The 24,364-nt window shown below is 46.7% G+C and overlaps 1 protein-coding gene across 5 annotated transcripts; it reads right to left on the bottom strand.

The window, feature by feature from the left end:
* Positions 1-278: 278 nt before the first annotated feature.
* Positions 279-18,298, bottom strand: PHC1 (polyhomeotic homolog 1). Of its 5 annotated transcripts, none has more exons than XM_088159199.1 (16): positions 18,193-18,298; positions 14,194-14,350; positions 13,484-13,594; positions 12,240-12,317; positions 11,718-11,759; positions 11,361-11,510; positions 10,295-10,450; positions 8,889-9,387; positions 7,808-8,571; positions 6,069-6,216; positions 5,767-5,975; positions 5,063-5,177; positions 4,380-4,488; positions 3,553-3,703; positions 2,796-3,027; positions 279-2,472 (listed from the first exon to the last, which is right to left on the bottom strand). In XM_088159199.1, the coding sequence occupies exons 2-16, from the start codon at positions 14,305-14,307 to the stop codon at positions 2,318-2,320; spliced, it is 3,033 nt and encodes a 1,010-aa protein (XP_088015325.1). In that variant the 5' UTR covers positions 14,308-14,350; positions 18,193-18,298; the 3' UTR covers positions 279-2,317. The 5 variants fall into 5 exon arrangements, with proteins under 5 accessions (XP_088015325.1, XP_088015322.1, XP_088015323.1 ...); XM_088159196.1 differs by having other exon boundaries at positions 14,194-14,381; positions 18,193-18,235; XM_088159197.1 differs by having other exon boundaries at positions 14,194-14,364; positions 18,193-18,231.
* Positions 18,299-24,364: the final 6,066 nt, after the last annotated feature.

The raw sequence follows: 24,364 nt of genomic DNA, 5'->3' as shown, positions 1-24,364 counted from the left end.
CTTAATGTGTGGTGCCTTGTGCCTGAACTCTTGCCAGTAATGAAAATGTTCTTAGTAGTTCATGGTTTTTGCTGCCACCTTGTTTCACTCCGGGTCCTCTCAGGCCTATGAGGTAAGGCTATCCAAATCTTCCAAAACTGAAACTTTACAGGCTCAGGTACTTATGGATGGATGGATGACTCTGCTTTTTTCTGCAGAAATGACAGTCAAAAATAACTTAGTAATGAAGTTTGTACTTTCCAAACACTTTGGGGTTAAAAAGCAGCCAGACCTGCAAAGCCTGATCAAGCATTTTTTTTTATTAAGAACATTGAACATGAAATGAAGAAGTGAAGCCTTCCCATTTGACTGAAATAAAGTCCAGTCCTCAGGAGTAGCTGGTAACAGTGGCAGGCTACCTTGCCTGCCTGCCCTGCCACGTGTCAAACGAAACAAGAGTTTTATCACACCCAGCCCACTTAAGAATAAAATGGTTTAAGGGCAGCCTTGCTCTGCTCACTGCTGATTCTCCCTCCCCTGTCCCCAAATTACATCAGACCAAACTGTGGTACCAGGGTGCAAGCAAGCATGGGCAGCTTCCTTTGGGCCTATCTGCATTCAAAAAGCCTCAGAAGTCTTCTCACATGAACAAGGATGTCACAAAAGTGAGATTCAGCAGCAGGGTTAAGACTAGGAAGCTGCTGCCACATCATTTTATCCATCTAAGCGCTTTCCTTCCTCTTCTTCTAATATGGGTCAATAAAGAGCCCACTTCAAAGATCTCTAATGTTTTCCTACCTATGCTATTAGGCTTTCTCCCATGCCACTACAGGCTTCCTACAACAGTAGGTGCTTAACACAGAGAACAGTTATCTTTCACTCAAATATTCATGTGAAACTTCTGAAAACAGAAAAGCTGAGATATATGGTTTATAACACCATCTTGCTTTCAGGTATTTGGCTCTAGAGGGCACTTACCTCTTCACAGTTTGTGTAACTCCTTCAGGTATTTTGCCTGTTTGAAGCAGAGATGTTTGTGGAAGAGAATAATTCTACCCAGGTTTTTACCTTTGGCAATTTGGCTACAAAACTGCAAAATACCACATTTGGCCCTTAAAAATAAAACAACCGAAGAACCCCTAACCAAACCTTGAGGGGCTGAGTAGGAGAAAATCAGCCTATAACATAAATTCTACCCTTTGGAAATGAGGAGCCACATTAAAAGATTAGCATTCAGTTCTTGTAGGGTGTGTGTTTGGTTTCTTGGAACTGAGAAATACTTCTTTTACAACACAAAAAACAAACAAACAAACAAAAAAGAAAAAAATAAAAGGCCTGAGGCAAGCAGTACACTCCTGCCAGCCAGCCTAAATTTTGTCCTGTAAGCTCTCCTGAGGATAATGAAGACAGACACAAAAAGAAAAGAACACAAACTGGTAAGAAAACACACAAAACAAAACCCCAGCCCATTTCATGAAGAGCCTTGGTGCTTCTGGAGACTGCTTTGGATCTGTAAATTATGCTCTAGCACAATGGGAAGACGAACCTAGTGCTGGAAGGTTCCCCAATGTAAAACAATCCCCTCCCCTCTGAGTTTCCCATCACTTTGTCATTAAGTACTCAGGAAAAATCCTCTGGTTCTGAGAGGAGCACCTGGAGTGAATAGCTGCCACAACACTTTAGCTTTACTGTCTCCTGTAGACATGCAGTGAAGACAAGACAGCTCCTATTGCCACAGGCCTTCAAGTTTGGTATGCATGCTGGAATGGCTATTAAACCCAGTTCATGAGCAGCCTAGGTATTTTTCAAGTGGAAAAGCAGCGGCCCTTTTTGCTCAAATTCTTGTTTGTCACCTGTGTCACTTGCCATTTCCTAGTTCCCATTCGTAAAAGCCCCAAGCACAGGTGCTCCCAATGTCCATGTGGGGCCAGCTCTTCCTATGCCTTGAATTCTGGCAATGATAACCAAAGCTAAGATCTAGCAGACCTGCTGTGGCAAAAAGAGTTGACGGCAGTTCCCTTTCAGAAGTCTTTTAAGACGGAAAGAGATCCCCTTAACATCATTATGTGGTGTATACAGGGGAGGCATATTCAAAATCAGGAAGAAGGAAAGTTGTTTAAAGGCCCCAGGTGACAGCTTTCTTCAACCGTGTAGCACCATTAAGAGACCAAGAGATAGGCTTGAGCATGGCAGTTTCAATCAGTTAAATTCCTTCTCATTCTTCTTGAATGCAAGACCACAGGGGACTGTCCCATTCTTCCCCACCCCAGCAGGACGCTCCAAAACTGGCAGCTACCCTGGGGTCAGAGCAAAAGTGAGACCTCAGGCTTCAGTGTTGTTAGGTCTCCTTGAGGACATTGATCTTGGCACAGATCTTGAGAGCTGGTCCCAGCTTGATGTTCATGGCACTCATGAGATGTTCCTCCTTCAGAAGCAACAGGGCCTGACCATCAATTTCCTGTGACCGAAATTCCTCAGCAATTTCCTGGCACCCTGTGAAGCACACACAAAAAAAAGCAGTGAGAAACACATGTGCATTGGGCACTCCCCCTCATTCCTTCTCTGCACCTCTGGCATGTACAGAAAAACAAGCTAGGAATCTAACCAACCCCTTTTCCCACTCTAGTCCACAGTATCCTTAAGAACGCAGGCTACTTGAGAAATAAATATTGAGACTCCATCTCTATGATCTACTCTAATTCAGAAATATGTTCAAAAGCAGTAGGCACCACTAACACCATTTTCTTTCCAGAAAGAGAGCCCAATCTCCCCATGCTACGGGATCACAGGAGTGCAGGAAAGGATCTTAACTTCACCTTGCAATGATGCAATGAACTCGTACACTTCCTCCACACTCCAACGACTAGGATTGCTGGACAGGAAGACTGGGTTGATGCCATGTAGATCTGGGGTAGGAGGGGCTATATTAGAGTTTGCCAGGTCCCTCTCTCCATGACTGGCTCTTACTGACAGGGGTCCTGAAGATGTAGGGGACAAAGCTTCATCATAGCTGGAGTTATCAGAGCCTCGACTTGAGTCTTCCTGGCCCTACAAGCCCATAGGAAAGAAGGAAAAGAAAAGGGGTTTTGTAAGAAAGTGACAGTTACAAGCTGCAAAACAAGACTTTGGGAGTAGCAGTTGTCCCAACAGTATGGAACAACTGTCTCGGGCTGTTGGTCCAGGGGCAGCTGACACAAGAGCTCCCTTTCTTCCTCACATTAGACCTGAGGCTCATTCAATTCTTCTATAGCCCAATTCAAGTCATGTGAAAGACTGCTAATTAAATGGGAGAAGTGGATTGTTTTCTGCCAAGGCTGTCAATTCGTCTCACTCACCGAGACCTTCAAGATGCACACGGGAGTGAACACAGAGCGCACAGAACAAGTACAAACGCGAACACATGAACACACCTCCTGCAGTCCATGAGGGGTTAGAACTCCCTGTGCCTTGTGTAACAAGTGCGTCAAGCATGCCCTCAGCACATCCTGCACGACTGCATCCTCTGTGACAAAGTGGTACAGCCAGCAGGGCCAAATTCTACACGGACCTGCCTTGACAGGTGCTTGTCCTTACCCTGTGGCGCTTGCCCTGGATCTTTGTTCGAGCGATTTCGGAGCTGCTGCGCCGTGGTCCCCGCCGGCGCACACGGGCGTAGTTGGCTTCCTGGAATTCCTTCATCTTCTTTCTCTGCAGCCGAAACTGATGGCTGCAGCTGACGTTGTACCTCGAGTAAGCAGAAGCAGAGCAGCAGTTAGAAAGCAGCAACTATCTAAAACTACTACTTCTCCTTGCTCTAGATGGGGATAAGACTCCTCTTTACTATCAAGTTCTGTTCCTCCTCCTTCTTAGACTTCCCCTTGGAAGGAACCAGTTCAGACTTCTGACACAAGCAATATTTGGACACCACAGTCTTGATCTAACATCTGAAGGGTCAATTAAGTCATTCCCTTAAGGGAAAAAAGACCCATAACAAGCACTCTGCTATCAAGAGGAGGCAGCAATGACTAGCCTTAACTTCTCCCCAGTTTTTTCCCCAATGCTCCCTTGTGTCTTTGTCTAATACCAATGCATCAGATAGCTACCAGTATGCATTTATTTAGTCAGTCAAAATGTACATTTCTCTGAAAACAGGCTCTTTATAGCCCGAGAATTTCCCCCTTCCCACTTCATTTTCTGAGGAAGCCAGACATCCTGTTTATACTCGGCCTCACATCCACCTCTCCCGACCTAGAAGCATTTAGAAATCATTTAGAGTGCTAAAGGATTTCTGTGGCCAGTACATACCACAGAGGAAGGATCAGATGTACTGAAAGGTCGTACACTACTTGGAGAAGGGGCACACGCCCAGTTCCAGCAAATAGGAGGCAGAGATAAGGAATATTACATCTTACTGTTGTTACCTTTTAGCACAGGTCATGGAACAAAACCTCTTGGAGCCACGGAACTGGGTTGCTGGGGCATACTTCCCACAATATTCACACTTCAACAAATTTGCCTTCTTGTCAAGCTCTAGTGAGATACAGAGACACACACCAGTTGGTGATCTGAACTGAAGCACATCACACACCCAATGATTCCCCATTCCATTGTTCTTCTGAGCAGACAGATTCCAGGCACTATCTTCTACTGAATCTATTAAGTCGTTAGCTTAGGGAAGCAACTGGGAAAAGAGGAGCACAAGCTCTTCTAATTAGGACCCCAGGATATTGAACAGAGCAGTTTTTTTCTCCTGTTTAGTACCACTTCATGGAACAAGCAAACAATAATGTATTCCTCACATCCTACAAGGCTAAGAGAAAATCTTCACTGCACTCTCTCTGCTCTGTCCACACATCCTTCACAGCCTACAGTTATTAAAAACAGGTACAGTTCAGAATCTCCTGCTTACTTACAGGATGTGTTAGATCATATTTGCATTAAAAAAAGCATTGTCAGTCTTCTAGCACTCAAAAAATGAGATCCTAGTTCCATAGCTCAAGTCTCTAAGTCAGGAAGAGATACAAATACATAATGCATTAAGTTAAGTAATACAGAGCAGAAACTTTCAGTAACACTAGCTAGTCTTCCTGGTCCTGGAACTCACCCATGGAAGCACTATCCTCTCCCAGAGAATTGCTGGACAGGTTTTCATTCTGGCCAGAAGGAGCCTCTCCCTGCAGTGGTTTCTCAGATTCTTTCAGCAGCTGAGAACAACCCACCTGGATAGAGAGAGAATGAGTTGGACCCACCAGTCAAGGATTCCCTATGTCCACCACCCTCTGCCAAGGCATATGCAGCTCAAAATTCAACTCAGAAGAATCTCTCTGCCTAATAGGGAAGGAGAGATGCTGCAAAAAGTCATTACTGCTTCCTGACTCACAGGCCTTGTTGCTCATTTAAAGATCCCCAAGCACTATCTGCCTTGAATAATGTCCAATTCCATGTAACTCTATTTCCCCTTATTTACTTCAACTTCACTTGCTGCCTGTTCAAAATGCATCTTTCCCCCACAAAAAGGAGAGCCTCCTTACAATTCCTGCGTTAATTATTGCTTTGGTGACTACTGGAGTAAGCAGCTGCTGCAACACTTGTTTTATTCCTTCAAACCCCTTCTCTTTAATGATACCTCTTAATGCCTTGCTTCATTCATGACACCTACCTCCCTTCCCTTCCTCTTTATTGCCTGTGTCTCAGTCTAAAAATGCTGAATTGGAACATGGGGAAAGATACTCCTATGCAAAGATGGAAGCCCACCACCCTCCTAAGAAAGTGCTACATCTCCTTCCCCCACAACAAAAAAATCCCTACTGGAAAGGGCTCTGCTCCCTCCTGGATGACAAAGCCTTCAATGATGTGTGTGAGGATCTGGGGCTTGACAATGGCTTGAGGAGGTTTGGAGTCTCCCATCTGACGTGACACCAATGCCAGGTTTGGGGTGGAAGAAGAGGTGGGGGTGGCTGAGGCTCCTTCACTTGATGTGGCATTTGAGGTTGCAATGGCAGCATTATCAGAATTATCTGGAAAGTTAACAAACACAGGAGTCAGTTACCTTTGCTTCATCTACTTCAGGTCATTAGCACACACAAGCAGAGCTCTCCTTTGTACCTCACCTCCAAGGCCACTCTTCTCCTCCATGTTTTTGGGGCTGTCTGTTACGGGAGAGGACCTGGCAGGCAGGAGCGTGGTGACACTGGGAGGCTCCTCCTTCTCCTCCTCTGACTCTGCCTTGCGCTTTACTGCCAAGGTCTGAGATTTGCCCTGCATGAATAAAGAGGAACACATAAGCAGATAGAAAAGCTCCAAAGCAAAGAACAAGCCAGATCAAAACAAAACAAAACAAAACAAAACAAAACAAAAAATATGCCTCTAGCTCCCTCAGTACGTACCTCTACTTGGGAGCCTTTGCCTAGCAAGAAACAAAGCTTGAGAAGACTCACTACCATGCCACAGACTAGGATCTGGTGTCCCAAGTCGTGTTGATACATTGGTATAAAACCAAGACACTGTGTGAACCTCAAAGGATTACTGCAGGAAGAAACGGAATGGCATTCACCCAGCAGTTTCCAAAAAGGATTTTTGGATAAATCAGATCAGTTTCAATGGAGAGTTGAAAGAGAAGAGGACACACATTCACGCGGAGCGGAATTGTCCCCCTGCTCTAAAAATCAAGACAAATCCTGCAACACCTCCCTGAAAAAGCAGACAGAGTTTAGTCTCAGCAACTAGCTAATGAGGCGTTTAAGGCAAGGCTGGATTGAGCAACCTAGTCTACTCAAAGACATCCCTGCCCATGGCAGGAGTGTTGGAATTATATGATCTTTAGGGCTCTTTCTAACTCTAATTATTTATGATTCCATTATCTGAGCTGGCAAAATACTGTTGTCTCAGGATTCAGGTAGGCCCTAGCTGGACAATTCACAACAGCATGGACAAGGCCTATGGAATTTGAGTTTTCCCCTGCATAGCCTGTTGCTAGGGGATCCTCTGAGGCCTAGAGTCAGTGGCTGGCACCACGGGATCTGTAACCCAGAATTATCCACGCTGGAGCAGTTAATGAAAAACTGCAGCCTGTGGGAAAGACCCATACTGGAGAAGGACTTTATGAAAGACTGTATCCTTTGTGAAGGACTGTATCCCATGGGAGGGATTCCCCCATGCTAAAGCAAGGGAAAAGCATGAGGGAAAGACAAAATCTTATGAGCTGACCACAAATCCCATTTCTTGTCCTCCTGAACCATTCAGGGGGAAGAGGTAGAAGAATCACGAGTGAAGTTGAGCCTGTGAAGGAAGGGGGGAGGTGTTTTTTGCATTTTTCTTATTTCCAATTATCCTACACTAAACGGGCAGTAAAATAAATATATTCCATGAACTGAATTTGTTTTGCCCATGATGGTCATTAGCAAAGTGATCTCCACATCCCTTATCTCAACCAACAAGCTTTTCACTGCATTTTTCTCCTCCTGTCATGTTGTGACAGGGGAGTGATGGAGCAGCAACTTGGTGGTCATCCAGCAGCCAGGTCAACTAAGGTCAACTAAACGGCACTGTTAAATGAGATATTCAGTATGTGATGTGGACACCTACCCCATCTGGGGCGGGCTCTGAGTCTCACCTATTAACTTCATGCAAGCCTTTCAATGATAATGTGGAAGAAAAATGCTTGTAGTCAATGCAGTAACCCCAGGTGTTGGATTGGAATTAGCGTTTTTGTGGGTAAAAAAGTCTCCACATCCCTTTCCCCAAACCCCTTACCCATCCCATCCCACTGACCTGGGCCTGGACTGCGATTGGTGTCCTAGGAATGAACAAAGAGAATCCATATGCTATTCTCCTCAATGGTATCACTTACTGGCAACTGGACAGACTGCATGTAGAATGCTGCTGGCATCTGAGCCACAACTGGAGAGGAAGCTGGGCTCTTCACCATGTGGGCTGTGCCTTGAACTTGTGCCAAATTCACCCCTGTAGTGAGAGGGGGAGCTTCCTGTGAGGATGCTGGAGCTGAAGATGATGATGGGGAAGCAGCATGGGTTTGGGAAACAGGCTGGACTACAGCTGGCATTCCCCGGGATGTCGGCACTGCTGCAGCAATCTGAGCCAAGCCCAGTGCTTGGGCTTGGCCTGAGCCCTGCTGCCGAGTGCCCACTACCTGCACTGGGATGTGTGGCGGAGGCTGCTGTGTTGCTGACATTTTGGCAGGCCCAAGCTGAGGGGGTTTGATGGGGGTGACCAGAGATTTTGACTGAATAGGAACAGGTGACTTGGTGGCTGGCTGGCACGGACTGTCCTGCTGGAGCTGTAGATGCTGTGGCTGGGACTGCAACATAGGTTGCACCACAAGGGTCTGTGCCTGCTGCTGGTTTTGAGGGGGAGCCTGCTGCTGCGGAGGCTGAGCTTGCTGCTGCTGCTGCTGGGTCAGAGATGCTGCTTGCTGCTGTTGCTGCTGTTGAGCCAGCTGGAGATGGGTGGCTGTGTGAAGGAGCTGGGACTGGCGGTGCTGGAATTGCTGCTGGTGATGAATGGCTATCTGCTGCTGGATCACCACCTGCTTCTGCAGATGGATCTGCTGCTGCTGCTGGATCAGTGAGTGTGGCTGGATCTGCGTATACGTTGCTATACAAAAACAGAGTAAGAAAAAACAGAGCACAAAAGTTAGCAGCAGTGCAGCTGACAACAACAACAACAAAAATAAGGTAGCCACTGCACTGGTTTGAGACATTAACTCCAAAATGACTGACAGCTTACTTGAAGAGGACACGAGGGATAATCAACTGCTTGTGCTAATAGAAAGGGATAACCCCTTGAGACAAGTCTCTGGGAGGACAGAAGCTGGGAGATGTGTTGGAAAAGCTTTTATCACCAGGCTTCCAAATGTCATTCTTGTGAAGGCCCAATGATTCTGAAGAGGAAAGAAATAAGTGAGTGCTTACCTGAGCTGATCAGTGTCTGGCTGGGTGCTGGTGTAGCAGTCCTGGTGAGGTTCATGCCCACCGTTTGCTGTCCACCACTGTCTGTGTCACCCTTCTTTGCAGCTGCATTCTCCGTCTCTGTCTGGCTCCCCTGGCTGACAGTCACGGCCTGGGCAGCCGCCACCGGCAATGGCTGAACCACCCCAGTGCCTTTCCTCTGGCAGCTGCCAGCGGCACCTGCCGAGGAGCTCTGGCTCAGTCCCAGTGAGGGCTGGCTCCCACCACTGGCCACCACAGCCCCGGAGACACCATTGCTGCCCACTGCTCCCTGGCTCAGGTTGAGGGACTGGCCCGCCCCGCTGGAGGAGGCCTGGGCCACTGCCATGGTCTGGCCCGCGCTGCTGGCCTGCGGTAAGCCCGAAGCCTGGGAGCTTCCTGGCAGGGCTGTCTTCTGAGCAGAGCCTTGGAGCTGGGTGTTAGTGGTGGAGGTCTGCTGGCTCCTCACAGCCAAGTTCTGCACCTAGAGACACACACACCAAACAGAATCCATCCGCTTTACACACGGTACTTGCCGGGAGTGTGACAGAGTAGGCACAAGCAACACACTCTGCTGGGATGCAGGCCGAGTTGATGCCTCAGGGCTTGTGTGAGGAGCTGCTAACACTGCAGGGCAAAGCTCAGCATGGCCCTCCCCAGGAAGCACATTATCCTCAACTCTCTCCTGCCCAATCTCTGATAGAATTTAAAGATCCCATTGCGCTTTGTGAACAGGATCTGTGGGGACAGTCTGTCTCCAGGGCATGAGACAGACTTCAGACCTGCCTGCCATACCCTGGCATTGGTAGGACCCAGCTCAGCACGGCTGTAGAAGCACCGAGGTACCCCTTTTAAAGACCAGTCATTCCTTTTCAATTTTTGTGCCACCTGCCTGCCCCAGGCCCACACATCTACTCATGGCCCACACCCCTTCTGATTTCACCGGTTCCTCTGCATTTACTTCTACTCCAAAAGCCATGTTATGTCCAAAATTTGATCACAGCTGACTTTTCTTCAAAAAATTACTTCAGACAAGTCTTTGGCATTTTTACAACAATGAATCACCTGGATGAAGGAATACTACCTCTGGCAAAGACTCTTAATTGCAGAGTGACTGAAAGAGTTCTTTTCACACAATCACAACCAAGAAACTGTGAAGGTGGGATTAATCCAGCCCGTGCTCACCTCAGAAATTTTAAGCAGAAATTAATCTCATCTCTGGGGGCAAAAAGCAAACATGAAAACACGGTGGCAAAATCTCCTGCCTGCACGGGGACATGGGCTGCATAAAATAGCTCTAATCTGCTGTACAGGGACATCTTGAGACAAAGACCAGAGTGTGGTGTGGCAGAAGCAGGGGAAAGGGAGGACTCTAGCAGGGGGCCACTGACCTGGTCTGTGTCTGCGTGGACCCCAGGAGACTGAGTGGGTGGTACCTCCTGCTGGACAGCAGCCACAGCCCCATTGGGCATCAGGATGAGCTGGGAGGCGAGAGGCACATTGCGGCCCAGGGTCCGGTTCACCTGCAACAGGTTCCCCAGCTGCGGCTGTTGGGGATCAAGTGGAATGAAAGGAATGGGAAGTGGAAGAGAGAAAGAAAGACAAAAAAACCACAAGCAAACAGGTTATAAAGGAACACTAAGCTGCAATGTCACACATTGCAAAACCACCAACCCTCCCTGCACTGTAACACTGAACACAACCCTCCGAAGCAGGAAACTAGGAACAGTTTCCTTATGGAAATAAGCACTCTTCTATCAAACATAGGCCTGAGCTAACTCCCACAGACTGCCCAAGGCTGTATATCTAGAACTGGTTGAACAACAGTGATAAAAAAAATACATCCAAGATTAGTGCTGCTTGAAATGAAGGGGATTAAAATCTGTACCTGAAGTCAACTGAAAAACAAATTATTTTGCAAGTAGGTAACCAAACCCCAGACTAATTCCACAGCCAAGCTTAATGCTTTCTACCTAGCTGCACTTCAAAGCACTTTAAAAGATGACATTTGTTCACATTGATTTATTTGTCTAGGCTTACTGAATTCTGACTTGCATCCCTGAGCTCGGCAAGCAGTAAGAGTAATTTACCATGTATCTGTTCCAGCACTGAACCAGAAGAGTAGCTTTATTTCTGTGTGCTACATTCAAGTCTAAGACACATATTTCAGTTACAGTCTAGTGAGAGGTGCTATGGAACCTCTAATATCTATGCAGAGCAGAGACACACACAGTTGTTAACATTCTCACGTGAGCCACACAACACAAAGCTCATCTATCTCGAAGGCTGAGCCCAGAATCAAACTTGTAGTTTCAGGGATGAGAGCTTCCCCATGCAATTTTAAAATATACTGCAATATCCTTAAAGCTAGGTTAGTCCATAAGTGTTGGTAATCCCTGTGCAGTGGCAGGTAAGTGGGGCTCATGGTGAGGACAGACTTTGATGCACATCCCTTACCCGAAGGTACATCTGTGCCTGTGACTGGTTGAGAGGTGGTGAGGTGGTGTTCCCAAGGAGCACAGACTGGGTCAGCGTTGTGGCGCTCGGGGAGCTCACGCTCTGCGACCGACTGATCAGCTGAGCAGCTGAGGTGGTGGCAAGGTTGATCTTAAAAGAGAAAAGAGCTTTAAATCACATATGAAGAGATGGAGGCCAAGGAATAAGTACAAATACACTTAGTGGGGTACAGGCAGAACAGACATTTTACAGTTTTTTCCTGTATCCCACAGGGGACCAACAAGAAGAAAGTTCTTGTCTTAGAGGGCTTGTCCTAAGGCTACACAATCTAAATTAGCCAAAGCCCTGAATACTGACCTCATTTGTATGCTGAGCTTGAGAATCACTGTTAGCATGCAACTGCAATAAGAGATCCAAAAAAATACATCATTTTCTCCAGCCTCCCAAGTAAAGGTAAAAAACCCACAAAACCTTCTCTACCAACTCATCTACTCTGAGCAAATCCAAGTTGCTCAATACTCACTACAAAACCAGACATCCTCTCATTCAACAAACTACTGCTCTGCCTAAGACAAAAGCTGCTCACGACTTCTTCTTACAAGTCCTGATCCTTTTCTAACCCATGACAATGTATCCCCAAAACCTCAGCAAACAGAGATCTATGTCTACCTTTCCAGCTAAGAGACCTCTCCCACCCAAAAACCTTATCTGGTTTCCTCAAGCCCCACCAATAACGACAGCACCCCAAATCCTCAAAGTTGTCTGCATCCTGTTGATTCTTAGAAGCTGTGTGCATCCTAAAAGACAAGCAGGAGACAGAACAAGGCAGGGGGTGGGAAGGAGGCTTCGATTTGTGTGAGAGAGAGAAGTTTTACTTACAGAAGCCTGGGTGGTGGTGGTCTGTTGGGAGGTGCTTGTGTTGGGGGAGCTGGCCTGTCTACTGGCTGCAATTGTAGCCTGCAAGAGAGATCAGCAGAGATATGAGTGCTTGAACAAACTTTTGAACCCAGCCCAATTATTTGGCTCTGTCAGAACACCTACCAGAACTTACCCCCAGAGTGTATCACCTCCAGTCCTTCCACTCATGGGTACATGCACTACTCTTACTCAGCTTATCATACTACACACTGCAACCCTCACACTGATGCTGAAATTCACATCCAGACATTCCCCATAATATTAGCAATTTGTTGGGCTAATTAGGCAGTTTAGTAGCAACGCAATGATAGCGCTCCAAGTAACAAAATTCAGATTAGAGAGCATATGGTTTGTGGAAGAACATAAATATTGATAGAATTATTTCCCCCTCTCTGATGCCATGGGAATTCCCCTGCATGAGTTTAGTTAGTTTTGTAACTAAGATTTGTGCAAAACTGATGAGAGGATTCTATTTCTTCTATACTATAAGACTGCAGTCAGAGATTTTGAGAACAATGACATACTGGACTAACTATCAAGGAATACAGCTACTGAGATAGTTACACAAACAGAATGTCACACATAATCCATTTTGAACTGATGATTAAGCCTAGTAGGTAAGCAAAGTTGATAAAGAAAAAAAATCACTCAACAACTATATATCATAATATATATTGACTTATATTAATCTGTATATGTCTCAATTAGAGACAACCTCCTGGTTGGACAGGTTTACCCTCCTGCTGGTAAAGGAAACATGGCTACTAAGTTCCAAGACAGAAATTTCAGAGGATGCTGCCTGAAATTTCATGTAAACACAAACGTTTATTCTCACAGAAGTAATAACCCACTGTTCCCTTTAATACAGTTTTTAAATACTTCTGTATCCACTCCTGATTTAATCACCCATCTTTTATTGAAAGAAGGTGTAGGGAATAGTCATAGGCCTCTGAAGTGCCAGTTCCTTGATGGGGATGCCAAATTTTATCTTCCCCTGCTCTGTACCCAAAAAACCAAATTAATCTTTGCTTCAGGCCTCTAGTTGACTGGCTGTTTGTATTAACTCTAAACAATGTGTTTAGAGACTCACTGTCTCATCAGGGATCAGAATGACTTGGTGCACAAGGCACTGTGTAAAAACAGAACCTCTGGATCTTCCCCAGAGAATGAGCCAACTCCTCTCCTTCTGCCTCTTGGCAACTTACCTGCTGGACAGCAGCCAGGCTGTGAAGTTGGGCACTGTTAAACTGCTGCTGGAGCATAAACTGATGGAAATACTGGGCAGCATTGGGCTGTCTCTGGAGTGCCTGCAGGGCCTAGATAAAGAAGAAAACCCAATTGTCAAAAATTACATGCTGTTGAAATGTAATTGAAGAGAGCAATGAAGAAGTAACAGCTGTGAGAACATCCCTAGACAACACGAAAAAGCAGGGACCAGATTAGCACATCCAAATCTATAGTACTGTTACAAATTTGGTGACACACTGAAACACATGTGTATTCTAGAACAGTGGGACTCACACTTGCAAGACTTTAATAAACTTCAGGAGTCTGCAGATGTGCATGCTCACACTAGCAGACAAGTGCTCCTGTGAAGTTTGTGTATGAAGGGCATAGAGGAACTGGGATGGCAAACTGATTTGGTCTAGAACAGCAGGCTAAAACCAATCTATTGGATCATAGTACAGATTAAATCTGTAGGAGGCTGGACACTGAAGGAGTAACCTATAAAATATGAAGCCTCAGGCTACAAGAACTAAACATCAGGCCTAGCATAAGAATTTCTAAATCTGAAAAGATGACAGTCCTCTGAGCATGGTCCCACCTTGACACACACCAAGGAAGAGGAACACAAAAGGGCCCATCACCACCTTCCAGTGATGGACTGCCATCCCAGAGCACATCCGTGTCTCACCTGTACTGCCTGTCGCTCATACAGAGACATCTGTGAGATTTGAGGACGGGTGCTTCCTCCAGAACTGGAGCTCCCGCTGGTGGTGTTGGAGTTCTGCTCACTTTCAGTCTCCATGGCGACAGGATCCCAGGAGCTCAGGCTGAGATGGACTCCAGATCTACACCAAAAGAACTGGAAACTAAATGGGGCTACAAAAAGAACCAAACTGTATTTCACTACATTGTATTTCACTGGAATATCTCAATACCAGGCTCCCTGCATAGCTCTGATACACCACAGAGACCAGGGAAGCCGGGATTCTGAAATCACCCCAAAATCTTATTCACAGTTTAAATCTTTTATTACCACCATCAGAAATGTAATAATGCACATGCTCTCATATGTTTATTGCCATGCTATAGTTGGAATCTACAGTATCCTGAACTCTTAAAAAGGCAGTGGAGTGAAGGAGCAGCTGCAGCTCATTGAAATAATTTTGGTTACAGACCTGACCACCTCTCCTTTCAAGAGAGACTAGTGAACTGATGCAAATTGCACTGTGCTTCCAGTCCTCCAACACATTTTCACAATTTCTGATGCTCTCTTCCCCCAGTCTCTCAGTTCCAATGCCCTACTGATACAAACTCAGTCTCTCTTTCTCCCAGTTTAGCCCCTAGCCCTTTCTTCTGATGACACGAACTTTCCAGCTACTTGTTGCTCACAACAGATCTTAACTTGAATATTAGATTAGAAGCTAGTGTCTGTGGTGGCAAGCTCCTTTCAGGAGGAACAGAGTCAGAAACAGAGTGGATGAAGTGTTCACTGGCAACACTTGTGAGGCAAAAGCTGCTGAAGAGGTCATGCAGAACCAGGGAGAGCTTCCACCCGCAGAAAGATGAGTTGCAATGAATTGCAGGACTGAGAAAGGACTGGAGAAGGCTTTCATCAGCCAAGAGGAAGAGAAGTGAGACTGAAGAGAGTGCTTAGCAGAAGAGTAGCATATTGAGATGACCAGGGAGTTTCCTGCAGCAAGAAACATGAGCTACACAGGGAGTAGCAGCAGGAGGGGCTAGAGTCAGAAGAGGGAGCAAAAGTGATTATTCAACAGAATCCCACTGGAAAAAAAAAAAAAAAAAAAAAAAAAAAAAAACCCTGACTTTTTAGAGGGTTAAAACTCCATGTAAGATTTTTAAAAATATATATTTCTGCTAAGTCTTATTATCACTGACAGCTTATGTGTTTCCAAAATACCAGCTGGTTCTTCTGTGTGGTTCCCCTGCAGCATATCTGAGACTTCTAAATGAGACCCCTAAATGAGTGTCCAGGAGCCAGAGCACCAGCACAGCCCCTTTATCTAGCCCTTTATAAATCCAAAAATTCTGAGCATTACAACCTTCACCAAACATTTTCCAGGTGTATAAGCAAACAGACCAGTGCAGCAGAAAAAGAGGTGCAACAATAGTCTCAGCCAACTCAGACAACTTTTTAAATTCTGAAATGGTGTTAAGGACGGCATATGACTTTAAAGTAGGGCAACAGCATTAACACTGCAGAGGATGGGTGGCCAAATCAGGGCTTCAAACCTGCTCCTCAAAATCTGGAAAATTCTGTAACTGGCAAGCAGAGTGCTGCTGCTCCAGTCTGGTCTTCCAAATACATCTTCACCTCTGCCCTCAAGCCCTGCCCAGGCATCTCCCTACTGATCCAAAATTGGCTTCCTGCACTGCTTCAGCAGTGGCCACCTTCTCCTCAACTCAGACACAACTCCTCCTAACTGGCCACTGCTGTCTTCAGGCACAACCCTATTTCAGCTAGAAACAGCTGGTCAATAAATCTACCTAGAATATAAAAGCTCTTGGAGAAGCAACTGCCTTAAAAGATCTTCCCCAGAGGAGCAAAATTAAATCAAGCCTGAAAATAAACACTGAGAGAGAATACAGACTTTTTGAAAGAATGAAACTGTGGTGGGTAAATAAAGTACTTTGAGTGGGGTTAAAATGCACATGAAGCTATGCACATTACAACAAGTTCTCTAGTGGCTCAGATGCCATTAGTAGACAATTTATGTTCCCTTGCCCACCCTCAACTTCCCCATGCAGATCCTTCTCATTCACCTCGCTTCTGGTGTTCATTAGATCAAGTTCCTAACTGCAGAAAAGGTGCCCTAAAACCCTATTTTCTGCCAAATCACTGGCTTGAATTACCTTGTGATGCCACAAGCATCATGAGAGAGGAAAGAAAGGATGTAACTAATGCTCATCTTAGCTACAACAAATACCCTTGCCCTCAACAGCATCACCAGGAGAAATCAGGGTTCTGCCTTGGTGCTCTGCTCCACCAATCAATCTGTGTTTCTTCAGTAAGCAGCATCTCAAAAATGCGGGAAATCTCATGAATTGGTGAGTACCATATTGATCTAGATCTTACTAAAATCAGGTCCTAGCATAAACAGAATCTTACTGAAACACCTCTGACATGAGGCGTAGAAAAACTTGGTTGGCAGAAGGCCTTTTGGAGACGTGGATAGGATAGAGAAGAGAAGCATGTGCTCCCTTTACAGAAGGGTGGTGAGAACTTTAAGTCACTCACAGCAAGGAGTTATCCAGCAAAACCCTTTCCAAACACAGAAGTGAAAAGGCACAGCATTTCCCCAAGCAAGTTCATCTAAGAATGCAGCTCCATGTCAGTGTAATCCGATCCAAACACAGGCCATTTCCACACAAAATAGGAGAATTACACACTCTCCCCTCCTCCAACTGGATCCCCAAGCATCTTCCTCTTACAAAAATCTAGTGATCACTGGGCTATCACATCACTTGACTCAGCTAGCTGCTCCATGAGATGGATAACCTAGAAAAAATTATTAAACCATTGATTTTCCAAACAAACAAACAAAAAAACCAACACATAGTTAAAATGTGGCCATTACTGGAAATTAACCTTTGAACAACAGCTAGAACTGCACCTCTAAAAGGCAGACACAGAAGGATACAAAAGCTTTTTAGCACTGTGGCAGGAATGACCACACAGAAGAAAGGACGGGAAGGAGAAGGGAGAAAACTGGCTCAGGCAGCAGCACAAGCATGAGAACATGGGCCACTCCAGAGCCTAACCCACTCTCGCTGATCTCAGCACACACCGAGAGCACCACAGGTGGCCCATCTACAAGTTCCTGACCTTTCTCAAGCACCAGGGCAGACAAAAGTCAAGCCAAACAATAATCTAATCACTGAGCACTAGGTAGGAGGTTGAAAAGTTTTACTTGCTCATCCCATCCACTCCCCCGGGACTTGACTGCTGCCTGCAGAACATCTTCTAACTTTCTAAGCGGTTTTGTCACTTCATCCTTGAGAAACTAAGTTAGGAAACACGTAAGATTTGCAAGGGTTTACACCACAGGTTTCGGGGAGAAAAATTAGCATCCCGTACTACAGCATACTCGCTGCTGCTACTACATATTTCTACAACAGTTTCCACGCCACACCAGCAGAGATGTGGAACTGCCGGGACACGGTGACTGCTCTGGGATGCTCTGGAGCAGCAGTGGGTGAGACGCTCCAGCACTGCAGGACTCTCGCAGCACCTGGTCCCCACCCCTCGGTGCCCAGCCCGCCTTTCCCCGCCAAGCGCCTCGCCCGGCCGGCGGCGGGAGACAGGGAGGGAAGGAAGGATGGAAGATGGGGAGGGTGGAAGGGGACAGAGCGGCGGCAGCCACCCAGGCCGCCGGCAACTCCGGCAGCAAAGTTGATCCGACACGGCGTGCGGGCGCCCTGCCCGCCCGTGCCGTGCCGTGCCGCGCCGTGCCCGCAGCCCCACGGAGGCAGGAGGCAGGATGCGCCGCAGGATGCCCGAAGCCGGGCGGCGGCTGCCCGGGGCCGGGAGCGGGGCTGCGCGGGGGAGCTGCCCGGGGCCGGGCCGGGCAGACAATGGCTGCTCCGCCGCCGCTGTCAACTTCCATCCCGCGCCGGCCCCGGGGAACTCTCCCCGCCGCGGCCACCCTAACCCCGGGCCCCGCCTCACCTGCAGCCGCCGCGGCTCTGCCCCGCTCCGCTTCGCTCCGCCGCCCCCCGCCCGCCCGCGGGACCCGCGCTGCCGCCGCCGCACCGGAGCCCCCGCGCCGCCGCCGCCGCCGCGCCCGACACGCCCCCCGCGCGCGGGCAGCCGGGCCCGGCCGAGCGGGCGGGGCGGGGCGGCAGCTCCGGTGTCGGGGCGGGCGGGGCCGGGGGCGGGACCTGGCGGCGGCTCCGGCGGGGCCGCGGTCTGGCGGGGCGGCCCCGGAGGGGCGGGACCCGAGAGCGCTCCGCCCGCCCTTCTCCCCGTATCCCTCTTTTTTAATCTCTTTTCTCCTTATTTTTTGTTTTGGGGTTTTTTTTGTTATTTTTTTCTTTTTTTTTTTCTTTATTTTTCTTTTTTTTTTAAATCTCGGCCTTTGGGGCTCCCCCGGCGCTCCGTCACTTCCTCCCTCGAGGCGCTTCCGGGCACGTGGTGCCTTCCCTGGGCGCCGCTTGCACGTTGCCCGGGTGACGGGAGCGGGAGCCCGGCGGGAACGGCGGGAGCGGCGCCCGGCCCTGCCCCGAGCCGGCCCCGCTCCTCGCCCGCGGCTGCTTGTGCCCGCGGGGTGGCACCGGGGCGTCTCGGTGCTGGCGAGAGTCACAGCGCGGGTATTCGGTGGGCGCACAGCGCTCTTCGGGTGTCCCCTGTGCCGGGGCTCGCTTTACCGTCCTTCCTTCTGGAGGCTGATCAACCTTGTTAAAGGTTAAAGGTTTTATGTATCACAGAATCAGTTCGGTTGGAAAAGATCTCTGAGATCATCGAGTCCAACCTGGTGACTGAACACCACCATGTCAATAGACCATGGCACTGAGTGCCACATCCAGTCTTTCCTTAAACACCTCCAGGAACAGTGACTCCACCACCTCCCTGGGCAGATCTTTCCAATATCTAATTACCCCTTCTGTGAAGAAACTCCTCCTATTGTCCAGCCTACACCTCCCCCGGCGCAGCTAAAGATTACCGTCCTCTCGTCCTGTTGCTAGTTGCCTGGAAGAAGAATGTAGGTTGTAAACTGTGTTGGTACCTGCAACAAGCTTTGATGAACAAACAAGACACAGCACACGTGTGCGCACACGTAGAGGTGCACACTGGAAACCTGCATGAGCAGGATAAAAAAAACAAAGTGCCAGAGCTTGCTGGCGGCTTTTAGAAGAGAAGCTGTGTTGTGCAGGCACTTGGACCTTGCTTCTCTTGATTGCTCTCAAAGAGCATCAGTTTGTTGCCTGCCAGCTGCCTGGCTTATAGGGTATGAGTGGTTGCTTATGGTAAACTTCTGAATTTTTAACTGTAATGTTGTCATCTTTAGATGGTAAGTGGAGAGGAAATATGTATGCATGTAGTGACAGGACATGGGGCGATGGCTCCAAAATGAGGAAGAGCAGGTTTAGATTAGGTATTAGGAAGACTTTCTTGTGAGGGTGGTGAGGCACTGTCACTGGTTGCCCAGAGAAGCTGTGGATGCCCCATCCCTGGAAGTGTTCAAGTCCAGGTTGGATGGGACTTTGATCAACCTGGTCTAGTGGAAGGTGTCCCTACCCATGTCCTATTGGTTTGGAACTAGATGATCTTCAATGTCCCTTCCCAAAGCATTCTATGATTTTATGATCAACATATTTGTTTCTAAGAAAATTAATGCCCATTAATTTTCAGACCAGTGGCTCATCTTGAAAGCTGGTGAGTTTCCTTTCAGAATGCCATCACGTGCATCAAGGACAAGTGGTACGCAGCAAAAGACAAACAAGAAAGAGTCACGCTCCAGCTACGTGTACAAGGTGCAGAAGCTCAAGCACCACCGAGGCTATAAGCAGCATAAATACTCCTGCAAATGGCATCTTTGAGCTTCACATTGCAAGAAAGTTGCATCTGGCCCCGTAATCACAGTGCTGGGCTATCAGTTCACCGGAAAAAAAAATTCCATTATGAATTGCAGTCAATTCCCATTGACTTAGAATTACAGAATATTATTTGCTGCCGCCTGAAAAGCAGCAAAACACACGGTGCAGGAGGGCATTTGGGCTGTTACCAAACATACTTGCTCTAAATGCTGAGGGTTCTTTTTCAATTCAGATGGAAAACAGTCTGGCTGATTTTCAAGAAGATATTTGAGGTTATTCAAAAGAAAAGGTCAGACAGTGAACAAAGAAACAATGACAAAGCAGGAAATCCAGCAAAGAGTAATCCCTGTGAATCAACCACGCCTAAAAGCCCCAACAACTGGATGAACGACTAACCATTTGTCCCAATTGCAAAACCCACTGAAGTGGATTCAAAGGAGGAAACTCCCTGGAATGTATGCAAACGAGGGGCAGTTACTGCAATAGGACTAGGGGAAAATACTGCAATAAAGAGGCTTTAGGACTTAGGGGGAGGGGAGGGGGAGTCCTTAGCAGCTGTCGGGGGATGTTGCAACCTATAAAGAGAATTTTAGGGCTTTCAAAACTGCACTGGTGTGCTTGGGGTAAAAATCACGGGCAGGGAAATGGAGAGGTCAAGGTGGATCAAATTGAGAGAAAGTAGGGATAAACAAAGCCAGTCAAATGCAATCAGTATGTTTGCACATTTTTAATAAATTATTTGAATTGTTTCCATGTTATTCTGTCTTTTTTGCATGCATGTGGTCTGTCTAGTCAGCAAGGAGGCTGAAAGGTTTATAGGGACAAAAACCTGAGACCTATGAAAATGCATTTCTCTGAGTGCTGATCCTTAGGAACAGGATCCAGCCAGTGACACTGTGCTGATATGGGTGTCTCTGAAGTATTGTCTCCTGTCAGCGTTAACCTATGTGTGCATGTCTTTTGTGGATTTGCACGCCACACTTACTGCTGGGGTGTGAAACAAGTAAGCTCTCACTCACCTCCACTGGTCTAGGAAAAAAGGAAGCCACTGGAACCTTCAGTCCACCAGGTTCAGCTGCCCTTCATACTTTTCAGGGAAAGCGGGTGTACCTGGCCAATATCTACAGTCCATTCTCCTTGTTCATATCCAAGCATGGTAGTAGGAGTGGTGGAGAATACCCCACAGCCTGTTCCCTTTGGCTTTCCATTAGTTTGTCTATGAGCTTTTTGAACCTGATATTTTCAGCTTCTGTAACTCCTGTAGCAGTATGTTTTTATAGTGTAAGGTACCTTTTTTATTTATTTTAAATTGCTTACTAACTAGTTTTATCACATCGGTCTGCCATGTAAAGATTTGCTGAAGAGCAATTTTCCATTCACTTTATCCATCACCTTCATTTTTTTTGTAAGTATCAATATTTCATCTTTTCAACAAATTCTGCTCATTCTGCCCACCAAGTGATGAGATCCCAGCCTTTTTAATGCCTCCCGATAAAGCACTTGTTCAGTTCCATAATTGTCACTGAGGATCATGCTGCAAATTGTAAGACTGCCTTGGAGGGTCTGGCTGGAAACCTATCAAATGCTTCGCCTACATATAAGGCAGAATTCATTTCATAGATAGCTCACATTTTAGGTGCAGCTCTTCCCAGCTCCAGGAAGAAGCAAGAAGCAGTCGATTTTCATTCCAATGTTTTTGTTGTTTTTTGTTTTATTTCCATTCCAGCCCGTTTTAGAAAAGGAGGTTTATTCCCCGGAGAAACGGCATCTTGCAGAGCAAGCCACGGAGCGATGGTGACACTCAGTGGCCCTGCAGGAAAAGTGCACCTTCCGAGCTCACGGCTTTTTTTCCAATTTATCAGGAAGACAGTGGTAGCAAATTAACCTTACACACAGATGAATAAACAGCGTGTAGCATAAACATGAGCCTGTTTACTGTGCCGTACAGATCCTTATAGTACAGGCATATGAACAGACATGGAGTCTATGTAACTGCGCTTGCCTTCTTTCCCTTTCCCACACCCATTTACTCACTTCAGCCTGGAAGTGAGACCATCACCTTCAGGTACTTCAGAAGGAAAATCCTGTTTCTTGTGGTGTGCTGTTCAATGTACAGACTATCTTTTTCACGTACAGATTTTAAATATGCCATTTATTTTTTATAATAGTGCCCTAACAAGGTCAGAATCCATTTGGGACCATCTTGTGTGCTTACAGTTGTTCTTCTTTTAAGGGGCCTACTTCCCACTCCTTTTAAGAGCTTCTCTTTGCAGCAAAATCCCTTGCTACCTGAGATTCTGGTGACCAGATTGCCTGTTAGCTGCCACCTATGCTCTTCTGGACCTTTTTTTTAACAGATTAAAGCAGCAAAACTTCGCAGGAAATTTCCCAGTTGCCTCCAGACCATTTGGGCAACCGAGACCCACACAAGGTACTTGTAGTGAGGTGGTGGAAGAAAGTCTCCTGGCCACAAGTCCTACCTTTGCTTACACATTACAAAGGTTTCTTTCTTGCTCTGGAAGGTATTTCCTATGGATGTCACCAAGGACAGGGAGCACTTTTCAATAGCCACAGAACTGAGCCAGCACCAGATTGCCCGTCCAGCACAGACCAGCCACTTACTGCATTCCCTAATATTTAATTCAAGAGGCAAAGACCTCACTGACTTCTACTGTACATTCCTATCTTATGGGAGCTTGCCACACAGCAGCTTTTTTTCAGCTCTTTGCTTTGCCAGCTTCCTCAGCTCCCCATCTGCAGCTAAATAACATCTATCTGATTTGAAACCACAGCCTGGAAATATCTGTTTGTATTCATATTTCACACACTTGTTTTTCTCACTTATCTACCTCACACAGGTACAAGGTGCCGAGACATCCTATCATCAGAAGCAGAGGAATCTTGGTGGGCCTGCTTCTATTGAGATCTAGTTCCATGGCAATCTGAGCCTGTGAAGTGTAAAGCAGACCCTTGGCACATGTCCATTTAGAGATGGGAGAGCCTGACTTACAGGCACAATGAGCACACTGGGTTACAGGCTTCAGGTTTTATTTACAACTTCCCTATCTGACGTTCAACAGATAGAGGGCTTTGACCCCAAAGCTCTTCCAGTTCAGCCCAAATATCCAGAGGAAGAGACTTGCCAGGAAGGCAATCGGGACAGGCAACAGGTCTCGCTTTGCTCCCTTTGCAGAGCATTATTGAAGAGTCTCTGTTGAGTCCTGTAATGTCTTGGGAAGGGACAATGCTAAGGGAACAGTCCTGGGAGGCCTGCTCAGTTCTTTCACATTTTTGCTTCCTTGAACTCAACCTTGTCTGCTTTTTGCTGTATACAGAATGTATCACTTGGTTCCTCAGGTTTTCTACCTCCCCTAAATGCTTGTTAAGCACTGCTGCGAGATTTTTCCTTTTGTCCCCGTGTGGAAGGGCTGGTTCTGCCCACTTTATGAACCAATTGTTCTGAATGGTGAGAGAAAAAAATATATTTGCTGTCCTTTTGCAAGCTGTGTTGATCAGGCAAAGGGCTACTACACAGGGATAAGCCAAGCAATGCTTGTCACATGACCTGCTTCATTTTTTGTTCCTTTTCCCCCTTTTTTTTATTCCCAAAGTACTTCCTGTTTAGAAGGGCTGCCATTCCTTCCCAAATTCCCAGCTTATCTTGTTGTCTCCTTCTCCATTGCCCCTGGGCATGTTGACTTCATACCTTATTTCAAATGTTTGGCATGACTGTCCTGGTAATTTACCTTTTGGCAATCAGCTCTATAAAACTAGTACTCATTTTTACATATCTAGTATCCCCATTTTTATGAGTGCTGTCTTCTTAGTGGCACTGCATATCCCGCTGAGCCATCTGCATACACTCTGTTGTCTTGTTGCATGTGCTGCATGCTGAAATTCCTCAGATTGTTGTCTTTTTTAAGTAGTGCCACAGGTAAGGATTAGTCATTTGGGTTAATGTCTTGACAGGATGGGAATAGGTGTTGTCAGAGTCTAAACATGTAGTGAATTTGGAGTGAGTGTTATTTTGGTTTCAGATCCTCCCTTCATAAGACTGCTGTACAGTCCTTCTGTCTGAATGAACTGGTAAAGCATTTCTTCCCTAGCATTCCCTTGCCTGTTCTCACTCTTCAGTTGTGACAGAAAAATGACTCACAGGGTCAGGTAGTAAACCAGATCAGGGTTTAAAATGAGGTTTGTTTTTTTTTGCTTGGAGTTTGGTTGCAGATCAACTATCATGTTAATTGAATTGAAAAGGGATCTCAGAGATAAGACTTGGGGAGGAAAGAGATTTAAAGCACTAT

Source organism: Sturnus vulgaris, chromosome 2, assembly GCF_052056855.1.
Source record: "Sturnus vulgaris isolate bStuVul1 chromosome 2, bStuVul1.hap1, whole genome shotgun sequence".
NCBI lineage: Eukaryota > Metazoa > Chordata > Aves > Passeriformes > Sturnidae > Sturnus > Sturnus vulgaris.
The sequence above is the reverse complement of the archived record's forward strand: the minus strand, read 5'-3'. Positions and strand labels throughout refer to the sequence as shown.

Coding starts and splice junctions, on each gene's coding strand:
- PHC1 (XM_088159199.1), bottom strand. CDS start 14,307: ATGGAGACTGAAAGTGAGCAGAACTCCAACACCACCAGCGGGAGCTCC. Junction 10,451..11,360: donor AGGCACAGATGTACCTTCGG/GTAAGGGATGTG, acceptor GATCCCCAACAG/CCGCAGCTGGGGAACCTGTT. Junction 4,489..5,062: donor AGAGGATAGTGCTTCCATGG/GTGAGTTCCAGG, acceptor GTATCTCACTAG/AGCTTGACAAGAAGGCAAAT.